We start from the raw sequence: 15,685 nt of genomic DNA on the forward strand, positions 1-15,685 counted from the left end.
CCGCTCTGCTGCAGTAAGTCAGCTTTGACCACTTGCAGACCGCCTACCGCAGAACACCAAGCACAAAAACTTTCATTTTACTATTTTCCTCAACATCCACAAAGGATATAAATCTACTTTTATGCACCAGATATTATCTTGCAAAATTAGCATTGACCTCCTCACTGTGCAGAGAGCAGAGCTGTAGGAGAGACCCAGCAAGCTCTGCCCATTGCAGGCTGCCTATAGATAACTATAGGAAGGGGTGGAGACCAGACCAGTCACACTGCATAAGGAGAGTGCGCAGTGAGTGGCCTTTATTGCAGGAAGCTCCAGCACAGAGGCAAAGGGGTTTATTTACTAAAGCTGAAGAGTGCAATATCAAGCTCACATCTGCATATAAACCTATCAGCTTCCAGGTTTTATTGCCAAAGCTTAATTGAAGAAGATGAGGTTATAAGCGGATTGGTTTCTATACAGAGGCGTGCCTGATTTTGCACACTCAAGCTTTAGTAAATCCCATAGCGTCACACTGGATTACTGCACAGATCTGGAAGCAATACACAAAGCACACCAAGATTCATGTAAGTTAAAGCAACTGTTGTATTTAGACATTTTGTTTATAGTATAGTTACAACGGGTGCCTAATCTTATTGTAGGGCATACTTTAAAGAAGACCTATACTGTCCCTTCTGCTTGTAATTTTTGGGCACAGCTTCCAAAGGACTGATCACCAGTATTGCCTGCTGGCTCCCTGCAGCTAATCTTTCCCTCAGTACTGTTTTAAAGCGGAGTTCCACCCAAAATGGAACTTCCGCTTTAAGTACTGGTGACCCCCTGACATTCCACATTTGGCACATCATTTTTTTTTCTCCCACTTCCTCTTCAGGCGCCGGATGGAAGTTCACCTCTCCCCCCTCCCTCCCTGCAATCTTCTGGGACACGTTGCATGTCCCAGAAGATTGCCCGGCCAGTCACACTTTTTTTTTTTTTGGCTGCTCACTTTTAAATGGGTGGAACTCCACTTTAAAGCTAGCCATGCATGGATAGAAATTCAGCCGGAACTGGTTGAATTTTGATTCCATCTATGGCCGTTGCAGTTTATGAAAAATTGATCCATCAATTGACTTCCTATGAAAGGCTTGTTGGAAAGTGTTACTTTGATCAGCCCATGCAGCCAATTTGCTGCAGTGCTGATCAGCGTATTCTGACATTGGGTGACACATTGGGGAGGATTCTGACAATACAATGACACATTGGGGAGGATTTCCCCATCCACCTCAAATGTGTGGATGGGGAACTAGTTCAGTTTTTTTTTTTTAGTTCAGCCTACTGGCTGACCTAAAAAGAAAAAAATAACCATGTATGGCCAGCATTACCATGCCTTGTTGCTGCATCTCTGTGTGGAAGCCACCATCTTGATAGAGGAATAGGGCTTTGCTTTCTTATGTCAAATTTGTCCTTTGATGATTGGCGATGTGATAACTAATGAGGTCATATTCAGGCTGCAGCAGGATAGGTGGAGGATGCACAGATCCGAAGGCAAAGCAGGTGGGATACATACAGTGCACTTTCTTCTCCAGCAAGCAACACAATGGTGATATAATCTCCTGAGACCAGCCGTGCCTTAGATCTCGCACTGCAGATTTACAGCTTTGGCACCCTAACATACCAGGAGATGCACTTCTGTATTTTCAGATGGATTTCTAAACAAAAAGTACATTAACTGTTTGGGCACAGTTAACATTCATACATGTGGATCCCAGCAACAGTCCTCAAGTACCCCAACAAGTCATGTTTTCAGAATTTCCTTCACCTCACACAGGTGCTTTAAATCATTTTCAGTGGCTTGGTGTTTGGCAGCTATTGTAAGAAAAATTCCCAAAACGTGTCCTTTTGGGGGGTACTTGTGGACTGAAGTTTGGGAACCACTGGCCTAGAACATGCTAAATCCTCACTTTTTGAGTTCAGAATCACTTTAAAGTAAAATTGTATAATCTTTGCCTTTTTTATAAGCTTCCTCTTCTGTATTTTTGCCTTTGTAATAAATATAGTTATGCGTGACCACTAGAAGGAGCTAAACCTGGTTTGTTGCAATTACTCTGTCAGTGTCTGTCAACTTAGCTAAAGGGGGCCTCATATGCGGCCCCTGACATCACCAAAGGGCCACACATAATGTTCAATATATGTATTGCTTGAAAGGACTGTCAGAAACTGCAGACCTAATAGAGGAAATGAGTGTCAGAGAGTGGGAACATTCTTCATTTTTGGCTGGGGATATGCTGCAGAATACAACATGAAAGAAACTGGGAACATGTTACATGAGACTAGTAGAAATCAATGCTATTACCCCAATTCATGTTCCCACTACAGACTGCTGAAGTCTGAGAACCTCAGGACTCTATAGCATCTACACTTGCAATGAGATAACACAGTAGTGGATTACAGCCTTTATGTACTACTGCACATATGTCATAAATATGGTCCCTACATATACAGTGTGTGTGTGTGTATATAATTAAAAAAAAAAAAAAAATAATATATACATACATACATATATTACATAATACATTTTGCAAATTACACTGAAGAAGTTTTCTTAAAACACAATAATCACGTTCACAGGTTATTAAAGTGTAACTTCACCCAAAAGGGTCCGTTCTGCTCTCCCTCCTCCTTTTACAATTGGCACTGTTTCTTGGGGGGGCATGTACCTGATTTTGACAGGTACCCGCCACTCCCCCCACTTCGGTCAGATTGCCACTGCTATCTGAGAGGAAGTCAGCAGCTGCAGTATTTGTAACTACTGACTTTTAATTTTTCAGGGGGACACTGGAGCTCCGCTTTAATTAAAAAAATATTGGCAAGACTGTGCTGAGGCTCTGCTTCTTGGATATGGTGGCATCACCAAATCTCACTGGAAATTTGGTGGGACTGGCAGTGCCTTAAATCTCAGCTATTAGGCTGTAGACACGAGATGTACACTGCTATGCAATATGCTAGAACAAATGCCTCTTCCGTGAGTCGGACAATGGCTGCATCTGGTGTAGTGATTTTTGGTTGGCATTAGGTATTTTGACATCATGATCATAGTAACTTGGGCATTGGCTTGTTCTGTGTTCTCCCATCAAAGAGCTATTATGTTTTGGCACGTGTTAACATTTTCCTATATGGCTTTTGTCAGATGTGTCTACAGATTTGCACACCTCCATTAAGATTTACTATGTATGCTGCCTTCATTTTCACGCTAACACCTAATTCTCTTTGGGAATCTCTCTGTTCTTTCCAAAATGGCCTTTAAAAGCAGACACAAACACAGATCAGCATAACCTCTTTAGAGCCACTGGTAGGTAACACTAGAATGAGCATATTCTTCCACCAAGCGCATGATTTCTGAACTCTATGTATGTTAAAGTAGTGGCCAAGCAGCACAGTCACCCATGATTTGGAGAACCATGTTTAGAATGACAGCTTTTTTTCATGAGCTGATTACTCTCATAGCTTGGTAATCGACCGCTCATGTTTTATTTGGTGCACTACAATTTTGTACCCAGTTGCTCCTTTCCATCAAGATGTACATTTTTATAAATTCAGAAAAAATTTTTGAATTCTAAATATTCTTTGTTTTCCCCTCTAGATTCTTCTGCTAAGGCCCTTGTTAGTCTAAAAGGTAAGACATTCATGGTTCCTAAATGATCTTTGTAAGATTTTACTAAAAGCTGAATTATTTTTTTATAACTTTGCCCACTCTGTCACTTTCTGCCCCTAAGAATACATTGCTTTAGACACAAACTTTAAATTGGACGTATGGTCAAAGCTTTTTTCGATTCAGACTTTGGAAGGATCCTGACCATGTTGTTATCCTCCCAGCTGCCTGGCTGTCATCTGTCTGCTGTACTTAGTGTGCGGTTGAGACCCAAAGCCAGCTTCGCCCACAGCCCCTCCAGTGAGCGCTAGAGGGGCAGAGCCGGAGAGCAAGGACTACAGTCCCTGCTCTCCGCTCCTGGAAGTTCAAAAACTAAAACTGAGCATTCAGCGGTCATAGGATCGGTCAGTTCTCAAGCTTGGAGCCAACGGGGAACAGCTATAGCTTCAGACCGATGCTGCAGCATAAAGGTCAGTATAGATGTGGTTTGTTTTTTTTTCTGTATCGCATTCACCGACTAATGCAAATTAATTTATTTCCTGTAACCACGGCTGTTGACAGGGGAATCCCCCCGCCATTTTAAAAGATAAGTATGGCTTTTTTTTTTGCCAGTTTCATACCTACCTAGGTGGATGCAGCATCGACCTGATGCTGCATCTGTCCCCCGACGCCTCTGCGCTGAGAACCGAGCCAGCAAACACTGCCGATGGCTCGGTTCTCACAGATCCCCAAGAGGAGAGCTATCAGCAGCTCTCCTCTCTGCTCCTCCACGCTCACTGGAGCGCTGAGCTGTGGAGGGATGGGGAGTGGCCGTCTCAGCGGCTCGCTGAGACGGCTATCGGTCCAGGCACTTGGTGGATTCAGACTTCATTGTCGTGATGACGCAGTGCCTGGGCTAATTCCAGTGATGTCAGCAGAGAGCGGACTTCAGACCGCTCTCTGCTGAAAATGGGTCACAGGAGTGAAAAATGAATTGCACTCCTGTGACCGGTAGGAGAACCCAGCCAAACAAGCTCAGGCTGGACTTCTCCTTTTAAGACCGAATCAGAGATAAGCTGCATCCACTTCCCCTGGTGGACCACTCTCTTGGCCCTCTTATGTTCCCCGTTAAATGACTGTTTGGGTCTAGTTAGCACAATAGCTTATTCATTTACTTAGGTGAAAAAAACCTTGATTTTTCTTTTTTTACAGAAGGAGGTTTGTCACACACGTGGAATGAAAAATACAGTTCGCCTCAGAAGACTCCCACCTGGAAAGGAGGAAACAGTCCTTCTGCTGATGTGGTTAGTATCTAGGGTTTCCTACCTGTCTGCACACTTTCAGATTGACGTCAGAGATTTTCTGCTTACTGGCAGATAGCAATGAGTGTCATTAAAATGTTTGTAATTTATTTTTTAGTGTCTGAGATATTGGGGCAGATGTACACTATAAAACAGTTTGGTCAGCAGGGGACAGTCTGTCACTGGTTTATGTTGTACTGGGTGTGTGTCATCAATAACTCAGGTAAATAGGGGGAGGATTTTGTTTGCAGGACTTGGATTGTTTCCTGGGAACTCTGGTGTAGCATGGCATCCATAGTCCAGGTTAGCTAACCACTGTTCTTCTGCCTTAAAGTTAAAGTGAACTAAAGGCAAAACTTCTTCTTTTTTTTTTTTTTTCTTTCATTTTGGAAAGAGTAATGGAGGGTTATAACCCCTGTCAGGTTTGTTTGCCAGCTGTGTTTGCTTCCTGTCCCATAGCCAATACAGGAAGTGAAAAGAAATCCTCCAAAGTTAGAGAATCCTGGGGTGTCATCATAACTAGTGTCCCAGTTGGTAGATTTCCCCTCTATTCCTGTTCTGCTGACAACCTAAAATTAGGGATTTTCTTTCACTTTCACTCTTAGTGATAACGGTAAACGGGACAAAGAGGGCTAATCTCCTGAACAAGAAAACAGATAGTAAAAATCTGACAGGCGCTTTAATACCTCTCTACTGTATCCAAATAATATATTAAAAAAAGTGTGTGCCTTTTACAATACACTAATTGTCTGCATTGTATTAATCAACATTCGCGTTCAAGTTCCATGCAATTTATACAGTGTCTTCAGTAGCATTCAATCCAAAGAAAGCAAATCATATGTGGGTGAAGTCTGTGACTGTTAACCGCTTCCATACCAGGCCAATTCTGGCATTCCTCTCCTACTTGTAAAAATCATAATTTTTTTTTTGCTAGAACTTTACTCAGAACCCCCAAACATTTTATTTAGCAGAGGCCATAGGGCAGTGGTTCTCAACTCCTGTCCTCAGGACCCACTAACAGGCCAGATTTTAAGTATCACCTTGGGGAGATGCAGACTAGAATCCTGCAATCACTGAGCAGCAAATTATATCACCTGTCATGTATTTCAGTTATCTTGCAAACCTGGCCTGTTAGTGGGTCCTGAGGACTGGAGTTGAGAACCACTGCCATAGGGAATAAAATGGTGGTTGTTGCAATTTTTTATGTCACACGGTATTTGCGCAGCAATTTTTCAAATGCAATTTTTTTGTAAAAAAAACTTTCATGAATTTAAAAAATAAACACTAAAGTTAGCCCAATTTTTTTTTTTATAATGTGAAAGATACCTAAAATGTCACGCTGTAAAATTGCGCCCACTCGGTATGGTGCCAAACTTCGGTACTTAAAAATCTCCATATGCTACACTTTAAACATTTTTTTACAGGTTACCCATTTAGAGTTGGAGGTCTTGCACTAGAATTATTGCTCTTGTTCTAATGTTCGACGATAACTCACGTGTGGGTTAAACATCGTTTACGCATGCTGACGCAATCTAGATGTGTACTCGCTTTTGCGTGCATTGATTCCCCACTTTCCCTTTTACATTTTTTTTTTATTTTTTTATCACTTTTATTCCTATTACAAATAATGTAAACATCCCTTGTAATAGGAATATGGCACGACATGTCCTCTTTACAGTGAGATCTGGGGTCTATAAGTCCTCACAGCTCTCCTCTACGCTGGAAAGCCTGAGATCAAAAAACAAAAAAACGATCTCGGCTTCCCAGCCAAAAGAAGGCAGTGTTCTTTATCTTGCATCACGGGCACACAGAGCAGCCATAATAATTACTATGTGGGTTATATGCCACCTATAGATGAATGGACACTGGCAGATCAATCAAACAAGAAGTCCTCCCCTATATAACCTCTTCTACATGGGAAGTACCTCATTTTTTTTGCCAGTGTCTGTAAGTTGGTGGTCACTGATGTGATACATGTGCTCTTGGAGCATACTTGGCAGTCTGGATGGTTCTAGTAAGAACCATGGACTTCAATCGGATCCATTTGAAAAAGCTGTCAGCCAAAATGGATGGTACCCAAGCCTCATTGGATAGGAGAGCAGATGCCTCGAGTTTTGCCTGTAATGCAGCCTTACGGCGCTGGACCCTGCGTAATGGAACCCTGTGCAGTGTTTGTTCTGACCACGTGCTTTCCTGCTGGGTGCTATACAGGTCCAGGGGAGTGGACCCCACATTAACGGGGACCTGGTCCCTGAAGGTCTTTTATGAAAAAGTCCGCCATGATGGGTGAAGGTTGGACTCCTGTTATGTTCAGAGTCCTGCAGCATGAATGGTAATTCTGCAATTTTGCAGTTTCTCTTTTTAAAAAAAAAAAAAGAGACATCTGACTATCGGTCTTCTCTCGGTGGCCACTGGGGGGCAGTGTGCTGTTAAACATGCTCTGTGTACTTCTTAGGAGAGTGGGCTGCTGTTTCTCCTCCACCTGCTAGAGGGCGAAGGCTCACTCAGTATGGCCTATTTCTATATAGGCAGGAAGTGGAGGGGCGGCCATGTTTACCATGTGGACAGCAGCTTCAGCAGTGCCTCTTGAGACTTAACAGTAACCCATGGATACTCATGAAGTGTGAGATTTACAATGGGAGAAATGTGTGGCCAGACAAGTCATATACTGCATACTTGCTGCTTAATCCAGGGGGCCTGTACAACTGTAAGTCGATGCACTTCTATACAGGTATCCGTGCACTGTAAGGTGTTGTGTCTCCAGAATAATGTGCATTTGGTCTGCAGGAACTTACTTTTAGGCTGCTCTGAAGCAGAAAAAAGCCTGCATGGAATGCATATGTGCTTGGCTAATCCTGCAAAACTAGTATGGGGCCAATTGTGGTTGGACAGGTGCAGCATAGTATACATGCTTGCAAATTTTAATCGCATGTTTGAATAAACACGTTCTGCATAGATACATGAGCACATGTTTGAAAGAACATGGGCATTGGTGCACTTTAAGCAGTTGTGTCTCCAGAATAAGCATGCATTTAGTCTGCAGGAGCTTAGTTTTCGGCTGTTGAAGCAGAATAGAGGCTGCATTGGATGCAAAACTAGTATGGGCTCAGGTGCAGTTGAGCAGGTGCAGCATATAGTATACATGTTTCATAATGCTTGCATAGGAACATGCTTGAATAAACACAAGCTTGCATAGGCACATGTTTGCAGAGGCGTGTGTTTGCATGGACGCGTGTCGCGTAGATATAGGTTTTCATAGGCTCGTGTTTGCATAAATGTGTGTACATAAATGTGTATGCATATTGCATAGATATACGTGTTTGCGTGGATGCATGTTTGCATAAACGCAAGTTGGCATAGATGCATAATAATCTTTGTTCAGGAAGCAGTCGGTTCCAGTTTTAACTTTGATACATTTCTGCGTACAGTCCTACTACAGGTCTTTTGTAGATGAACATTCTCTGTCTGTGACAGGAGGATCCAAGCATTGGGTTGCCGGAGGACATTGTTCCCGGGGTATTGCAGAGCTCAAATTAGTGGTTGATGGTTTGGAATCTGGAGAAGGTGAAATTCTTCCTTTCGGGAGTTTGGAAGATAACCACTAGTGCTAGTCTCTCCAGTTGGTTTGACGGTGACTACAGTTCAGTGGACTTGGTCTCCACAGGAGAGAATACTGCCCTGCAATATCTTGAAACTTTTGGCCAGTACACCTAGCTCTGGATTATTGAACGAATCAATTGTAGATTCAATCCCACAATGCCTCTACAGTGGCCTATATTAACCACCAGGGTGGCACCAGGAGTTGTGCGGCTCAGGAAGGTTAACCACATTCTGGCTGGGGCAGAACAGGTGCTGTCTCTGTCACCAGAACATATTCCAGGTATAGAGAAATGACGGGGGATTTCAGTCATCAGTAACTAATGCCAGAACCATGCGGTCCCTGCTTCCTGAGACATTTTTTGGCAATCTCTACGGGTGGATCTACTGGATTCAAAGTGCTACAACAAGTTGGACAGGTTGTGTCCAGAACGAGAGTCCCACTGGCAATAGGGATAGATGCACTGGTAACACCTTGGGGACCAGTTCTGCTTAATTGATGCCTTCCCTTTGTTTCAACTACTGCAGCATCTTTGAATCCAGGAGGTGGTAACGCCAATAATGGTGTTAGCCAAATTAGCCCAGGAGGGCTTGGTACACTGACATATATTACATAGCCTTAGACACTTCCAGTCCAGCTGGACCTAATGGTCTTGGGTCCTGTTATCTCCGCACTGTTGAGCGCCTGGAAGCCGGCTTCAGAGAGCTTTAATTACAGGACTTGGAAATATTTTATGCCTGGGGTGAAGCCAGGTAGAGACACCCGCAGATAAATGTGAGTCCCTAATCCCCTATCCATATTTTTGCAGAGGTCGTTTTCTCACTCCTTGATTCATACTTCATACAGGGTGTACGCAGACAGTTCTGCTTGTCAAGCCACTCTTGTGTTCTTGGGACTTGAATTTGCTCTGGACTCTCCTTGCAGAGGCCACCTTTTGGTGCTTTTTTGGCACCTTTTGACCAGTTGTTAGTCCTTGACTCGGAAGGTGGCTTCTTTGGTTACTATCACCTCAGCAATTGTAGTGTCAGAGCTGACTGCTCTCTCATGCAAGGAGCCGTTCTTTATCTTGCATCATTATAAGATGTTACATTCTCATCCATCTTTATTCCCTAGAGTGGTTTCTAGTTTGCAATTGAATCAGGACAGTGTCTTGCCTTCTTTTTTAGTCCTCAGTTAGCAGGAGTAAGATCTCTGCATACTCTAGAGGTAGTTCAGGCGGTCAGGATTTACTTGAATTGTCAGCGCAGGTAAGGAATTCTGATTTGTGCTGCCAGCAGATCCCAGTAAGGGCAGGAGGCATCCAGGTTAGCTATTTCTTTCGTTGGATCCACCAGTTAATTGTTCAAGCCTATGGTGAGAGCGCTCGCTACCAGGTGTGCGGGGTATCTTAGGCCATCCGCCATCAGGTGTCAGCTCCGGTTTTTAAGGCCACTACATGGTCTTTGGTTCATACATTCAAAGGTTTAACCAGATGGATATCGAAGCCACATAAGATACTGATTTGGCCACAGTGTTACGGGTGGCAGAATAAGTCCTTCTCGGGTGGTAGTTTCTGTGATTGTCTCCCTCCCCTCAGGGACATTGCTTTATGACATCCCACATAGTAATTATTATGGCTGCTCTGTGTCCCGTGATGTACGATAAAGAAAATTGGATTTTTCCTACAGCTTACCTGTAAAATCCTTTTCTTGGAGTACATCAAGGGACACAGAGGTCCCTCCCCTCTTTTTTTGGGATATTCATTGCTCTGCTACAAAACAGGTACATCCTGTGAACGAGGGGTTTTATAGGGGAGGACTTCCTGTTTGTTTAATCTGCCAGTGTCCATTCGCCTATAGGTGGCGTATAACCCACATAGTAATTATTATGGCTTCTCTGTGTCCCGTGATGAACTCCAAGAAAAAGATTTTACAGGTAAGCTGTAGGAAGAATCCAATTTTTACATCTGCCGGTGCCAGAAGTGACGTCATAGAGATGGCCGGGGGGACATCTGGTCCTCAGTCAGTCTTTTGGTAAAACGACCGCCGCCGGCGGATTCATCCCGATCGCACGGGCGAGCCGATAGAAGCACGGGAGGTGAGAGAACGTCCCCTCTCACCACCTGTAAAAACAATTAAGCAGCTGTACAGCTGCTACGATTGTTTTTACTTTGCAGGAAATCGCCAGCAGAAAAAAGATATCCCAGGCAGGCATCATTCAAATATCTCCACTAAGACAAGGACGTCATATAATGGCCTGTCGTGTGGAAGTGGTTAAAAACAGGGGAAACCAATAGGGTTGGATTTTCACAGTCTTCGATGACTAGATCCCCATTGCACTGAGATGGAGAAGGGAATGGTCCAAATGCAGCCTTAACAGGAAGACCTATATGGAGTAGGGAACACAGCATAGTCTAAAAAAGCAGAGAACAGATGCAAGAAATGCCCGGAAATTTGACTGCAGTCTGGGTGAAGTGGCACAGCAGTAATAGACAGTTTTATAAACGGGTTCATTCATGTCAGAAATGCCAGATTTAAGAGGTTCCAACCATTATTGTTTAAAAAAAATAGCTGGAGTCCAGTTTTAATTGTCATTCTTCGCCCAGCCCCATAGGAGCTCCAAACGAAGCCGACTTGTTTGTGAAGAAGAGGAACGTCAGATAAACACCAGATCACCAAAAAGAAACCAGAAAACACCCATTGTGCCACAGGTCAGTTTTGGCCACTGGATTTGTAGATTTATTTATTTATTTTTTTTTTTACTATTCAAAAGCAACCTGCCAGAAAAGCAGCGATTGGTCTGTCGAGTCACGGTTGCCTAACTCTGGAAGTGTTGTTAGTTTTGGGGTAGACCCATCACTGGGTGCTTATGCTGCCTAGGTGTCTTCTCTCCTAGAATGAGCATAATCACCAGTGCCAAAGAAAACTAGGAAGTACAATAAATTTAATATATAAGTGCACCAAAAAATATTTGCATTTTAAAGGATATGTTCACCTTTCATAACATGTTACATCCATATTCAGGATTTTCTCCCCCTGCCAGCTTTCAAAATTTAAAAAAAACGCAGCCACGTCATTCATTCACAGTCCTCTGTGAATAGGAATACTACATATCTTGATTCCTCCTGTCAGTCTATCGGCTTTCCCATATGAGGTACATGCAAGCAGATACATTGACGGGTCTGCAGGAGTCCTGTGATCATGGGTGCAATGCTTTATAGGCTCCTGCAACAAAAAATAAGGCCCCTTTCACACTTGTGAGACTTGTCCTGCGACTTAGGACTGCAAAGTTAGATGACAAGTCCTACCCTATGATTTACAATGAGTACCATTCATATCTGTGCGACTTCAAAGTAGTCCCTGTACTACTTTGATCTGACTTTGATGCGAGTTGAGGTCCATAGACCTCAAGTTTACGCAGGGATTCCCTGAAATCGCATGACTTTCAAGTCGCAGCAGTGTAAAAGGGGCCTAAACGTACGTTTTTTTTTTTTTTTTTTACCCGCCAAAGTGCATTTATTATTTTTTGTCAAAGGGTGAACTTCTCCTTTTTAACAGCTTCCCATCCAGCCTAGAGCAGAATGACGGCCGGGTGGGGGTTCCATTGTTCTGACTGGACGTTGTATGTCGTCCTTCAAAACAAGCTGCTCTGCACGCCCTCACCCAGACACACCACATCTCAGATCATGGTAAAGAGCCTATGACGTGTCCAATCACAGCTGATCATCGTAATTGGGAAGTGCTGGTTATCGACATTCCTCTACTTGCTGTGACAGGGCATGCGTAGATGAGGGCCGATAAGTGGCTCTCCTAAAAGGGGGGGGGGGTCTGAACTGATAGTTTGTGCATTGATTATCAGTGCAGCCCCATCAGTGCTGCCTGCCTGTTCCCCCCCCTAGTTGTGCTTTTCAGTGCCTCCTCCTTCGGTGCTGCAGATCAGTGCCCATCACTACCTCATCAGCACACATCAGTAAAGGAGAAAGATTACCTATTTACAAAATTTTGTAACAAAAACTAAGAAAAACTTTTCTGTCTTTTTAAATTTGTTTAGCAAAAAAATAAACTCAGTGGTGATTAAATACCACCAAAACAAAGCTATAACTGTCTCAAAAAAATGATAAAAATGTTGTTTGGGTACAGCATTGCGTGACCGCAATTGTCATTTAAAGTGCGACAGCGCTAGAAGCTGAAAATTTGCCTTTGCAGGAAGGGGGTGAAATTACCCAGTATCGAAGTGGCTAAATATGAAATGAATGAAACATGTTTTTAGGTTGAATATATTTTTTTATTATTAACTAGTGCAGGAAGTAAATAAAGAAGGTACATGACAATGACTTCACATCTCCCGAATAAATTTTCACATAGCTACATAGTAGGTGAGGTTGAAAAAACACAAGTCCAACCTATGTGTGTGATTATATGTCAGTATTACATTTTATATCCCTGTATGTTGCGGTCATTCAGGTGCTTATCTAGTAGTTTTTTAAACTATTGATCCCCCCTCCCCCGCTGAGACCACCGCCTGTGGAAGGGAATTCCACATCCTTGCCGCTCTTACAGTAAAGAAACCTCTATGTAGTTTAAAGTTAAATCTCCTTTCTTCTAATTTTAATGAGTGGCCATGAGTCTTGTTAAACTCCCTTCCGCAAAAAAGTTTGATCCCTATTGTGGGGTCACCAGTACAGTATTTGTAAATTGAAATCATATCCCCTCTCATACGTCTCTTTCCCAGAGAGAATAAAATTTTTAATAAAATATAATTAGAACGATCAGTCAGTAACAAGTACAGTAGTCATTATCTTGCGATGTAAAAGGGTCCCCAGAGCACCCGCTGAGGGGGATAGTATGTAATATAACAATGTCACAGGGGACAGAAAAAACACTAAAGAATACGTATTTATCATAATATAAATAGAGATAAAGAAGGAGAAATAAGGAGGGATGAGGCAAAACTTCCCAATGGAAACTGCAATGTGGCATAAAAATAATGGAGTAATGGTAAGACCCCAAGTCAAAAAAATAGATACAAATAAAAAAGTACCCAGAGGAGAGGACTACAATACCACAATGAAGAGCCAAAGTGGTGTCCAAAGCGGCAAAGGGCAGTGCTATCTAAGGCCAGAAGGCGGTTAGCAGCCATTTTAATGGGGTCAAGGCTAAGGAAAGGGAGGCCAGGCAAGTAAGAAACAAAAGATTGCCTATGGCCAGGCCTACTTAGCAGCTTCTCGGAAGCAGAGTAATGCAGCCAAATATACCAGAGAGTGGTAAATGTTCCCCATTGTCTAAATCTCTCATCTACAACCCCTGGCAAAAATTATGGAATCACCAGTCCCTTAGGATGTTCCTTCAGTTGTTTATTGTTGTAGAAAAAAAAACAGATCACAGACATGGCCAAAAACTAAAGGCATTTCAAATGGCAACTTTCTGGCTTTTAAGAAACACTAAAAGAAATCAAGAAAAATAATTGTGGTGGCCAGTAACAGTTAGATTTATAGAACAAGCACAGGGAATAAATTATGGAATCACTCAACTCTGAGGAAAAAATTATGGAATCGTGAAAAACAAACAAAATAACACTCCAACACATCACTAGTACTTTGTGACCACCTCTGGCTTTTATAACTGCTTGCAGTCTCTGAGGCATTGACTTAATGAGTGGTAAACAGTACTCTTCATCAATCTGGCTCCAGCCTTCTCTGATTGCTGTTGCCAAATCATCTTTGCAGGTTGGAGCCTTATCATGGACCATTTTCTTTAACTTCCACCACAGATTTTCAATTGGATTGAGATCCGGACTGTTTGCAGGCCATGAAATTGACATTTTCCTCTTCAAGGAATTTTTTCACATTTTTAGCTCTATGGCAAGATGCATTATCATCTTGATAAATGATTTCATCATCCCCAAACATCCTTTCAATAGATGGGATAAGAAAAGTGTCCAAAATTTCAATGTAAACCTGTGCATTTATTGAAGATTTAGTGACAGCCATCTCCCCAGTGCCTTTACCTGACATGCAGCCCCATATCATAATTGACTGTGGAAATTTGCATGTTTTCTTCAGACAGTCGTCTGCATAAATCTCATTGGAACGGCACCAAACAAAAGTTCCAGCATCATCACCTTGCCCAATGCAGATTCGAGATTCATCCCTGAATATGACTTTCATCCAATCATCCACAGTCCACGATTGCCTTTCCTTAGCCCATTGTAACCTTGTTTTTTGTGTTTAGGTGTTAGAGATGGCTTTCTTTTAGCTTTTCTGTAAGTAAATCCCATTTCCTTTAGGCGGTTTCTTACAGTTCGGTCACAGATGTTGACTCCAGTTTCCTCCCATTTGTTCCTCATTTGTTTTGTTGTACATTTTCTGTTTTCAAGGCATATTGCTTTAAGTTTTCTGTCTTGACGCTTTGATGTCTTCCTTGGTCTACCAGTATGCTTGCCTTTAACCACCTTCCCATGTTGTTTGTATTTGGTCCATGTTTTAGACACAGCCGACTGAACAACCAACATTTTGTGCAAAACTGCGTGATGATTTACCCTCTTTACCTACATACTAACAAGCAGATTTAATCTGATGCGGGTGTTAGTGTTTGTAATGAAAATTTACAGGGTGATTCCATAATTTTTTCCTCAGAATTGAGTGATTCCATAATTTATTCCCTGTGCTTGTTCTATAAATCTAACTGTTACTGGCCACCACAATTATTTTTCTTGATTTCTTTTAGTGTTTCTTAAAGCCAGAAAGTTGCCATTTGAAATGCCTTTAGTTTTTGGCCATGTCTGTGATCTGCTTTTTTTCTACAACAATAAACAACTGAAGGAACATCCTCAGGGACTGGTGATTACATAATTTTTGCCAGGGGTTGTACATCTCCTGCATCAGCATAGTACTGTTCACTATATCGATCAAAAAAGATGGAGAGGACGTGGACTTCCAGAATCTGGAAATAAGCTGCCTTGCAGCTAAGAGAAAAAAAATCTGGTAATATGGATACCGTAGTATAGCGCTAGAGACAACTCATCATAGATCTCTATTTACACCTGGAAGATCATAGTCCAAAATGGTGAAACGTGTAGTTTTTTGGTATTTAGGTTTGGTGGTAAGGAAAATTTCTGCTTTTTAACTCGTCTGCTGTGGGTATACAGTTGCTCTTCTCTTCAGATTTTGTATTTCTGCTTCTGTGCATCAACCACAGCTTCTGT

The 15,685-nt window shown here is 42.4% G+C and overlaps 1 protein-coding gene across 2 annotated transcripts in view; it reads left to right on the forward strand.

The window, feature by feature from the left end:
* LIN9 (lin-9 DREAM MuvB core complex component) overlaps positions 1 to 15,685 on the forward strand; it is a 60,045-nt gene that overhangs the window by 14,882 nt on the left and 29,478 nt on the right. For both annotated transcript variants that reach the window (XM_073628306.1, XM_073628307.1), the window contains exons 2-4: positions 3,617 to 3,649; positions 4,817 to 4,908; positions 11,088 to 11,192. In XM_073628306.1, the coding sequence (XP_073484407.1) occupies positions 3,617 to 3,649; positions 4,817 to 4,908; positions 11,088 to 11,192 (230 nt within the window). The remainder of the gene's footprint in view (positions 1 to 3,616; positions 3,650 to 4,816; positions 4,909 to 11,087; positions 11,193 to 15,685) is intronic.

The sequence above is a fragment of the Aquarana catesbeiana genome, linkage group LG04, assembly GCF_042186555.1.
Source record: "Aquarana catesbeiana isolate 2022-GZ linkage group LG04, ASM4218655v1, whole genome shotgun sequence".
Lineage (NCBI taxonomy): Eukaryota > Metazoa > Chordata > Amphibia > Anura > Ranidae > Aquarana > Aquarana catesbeiana.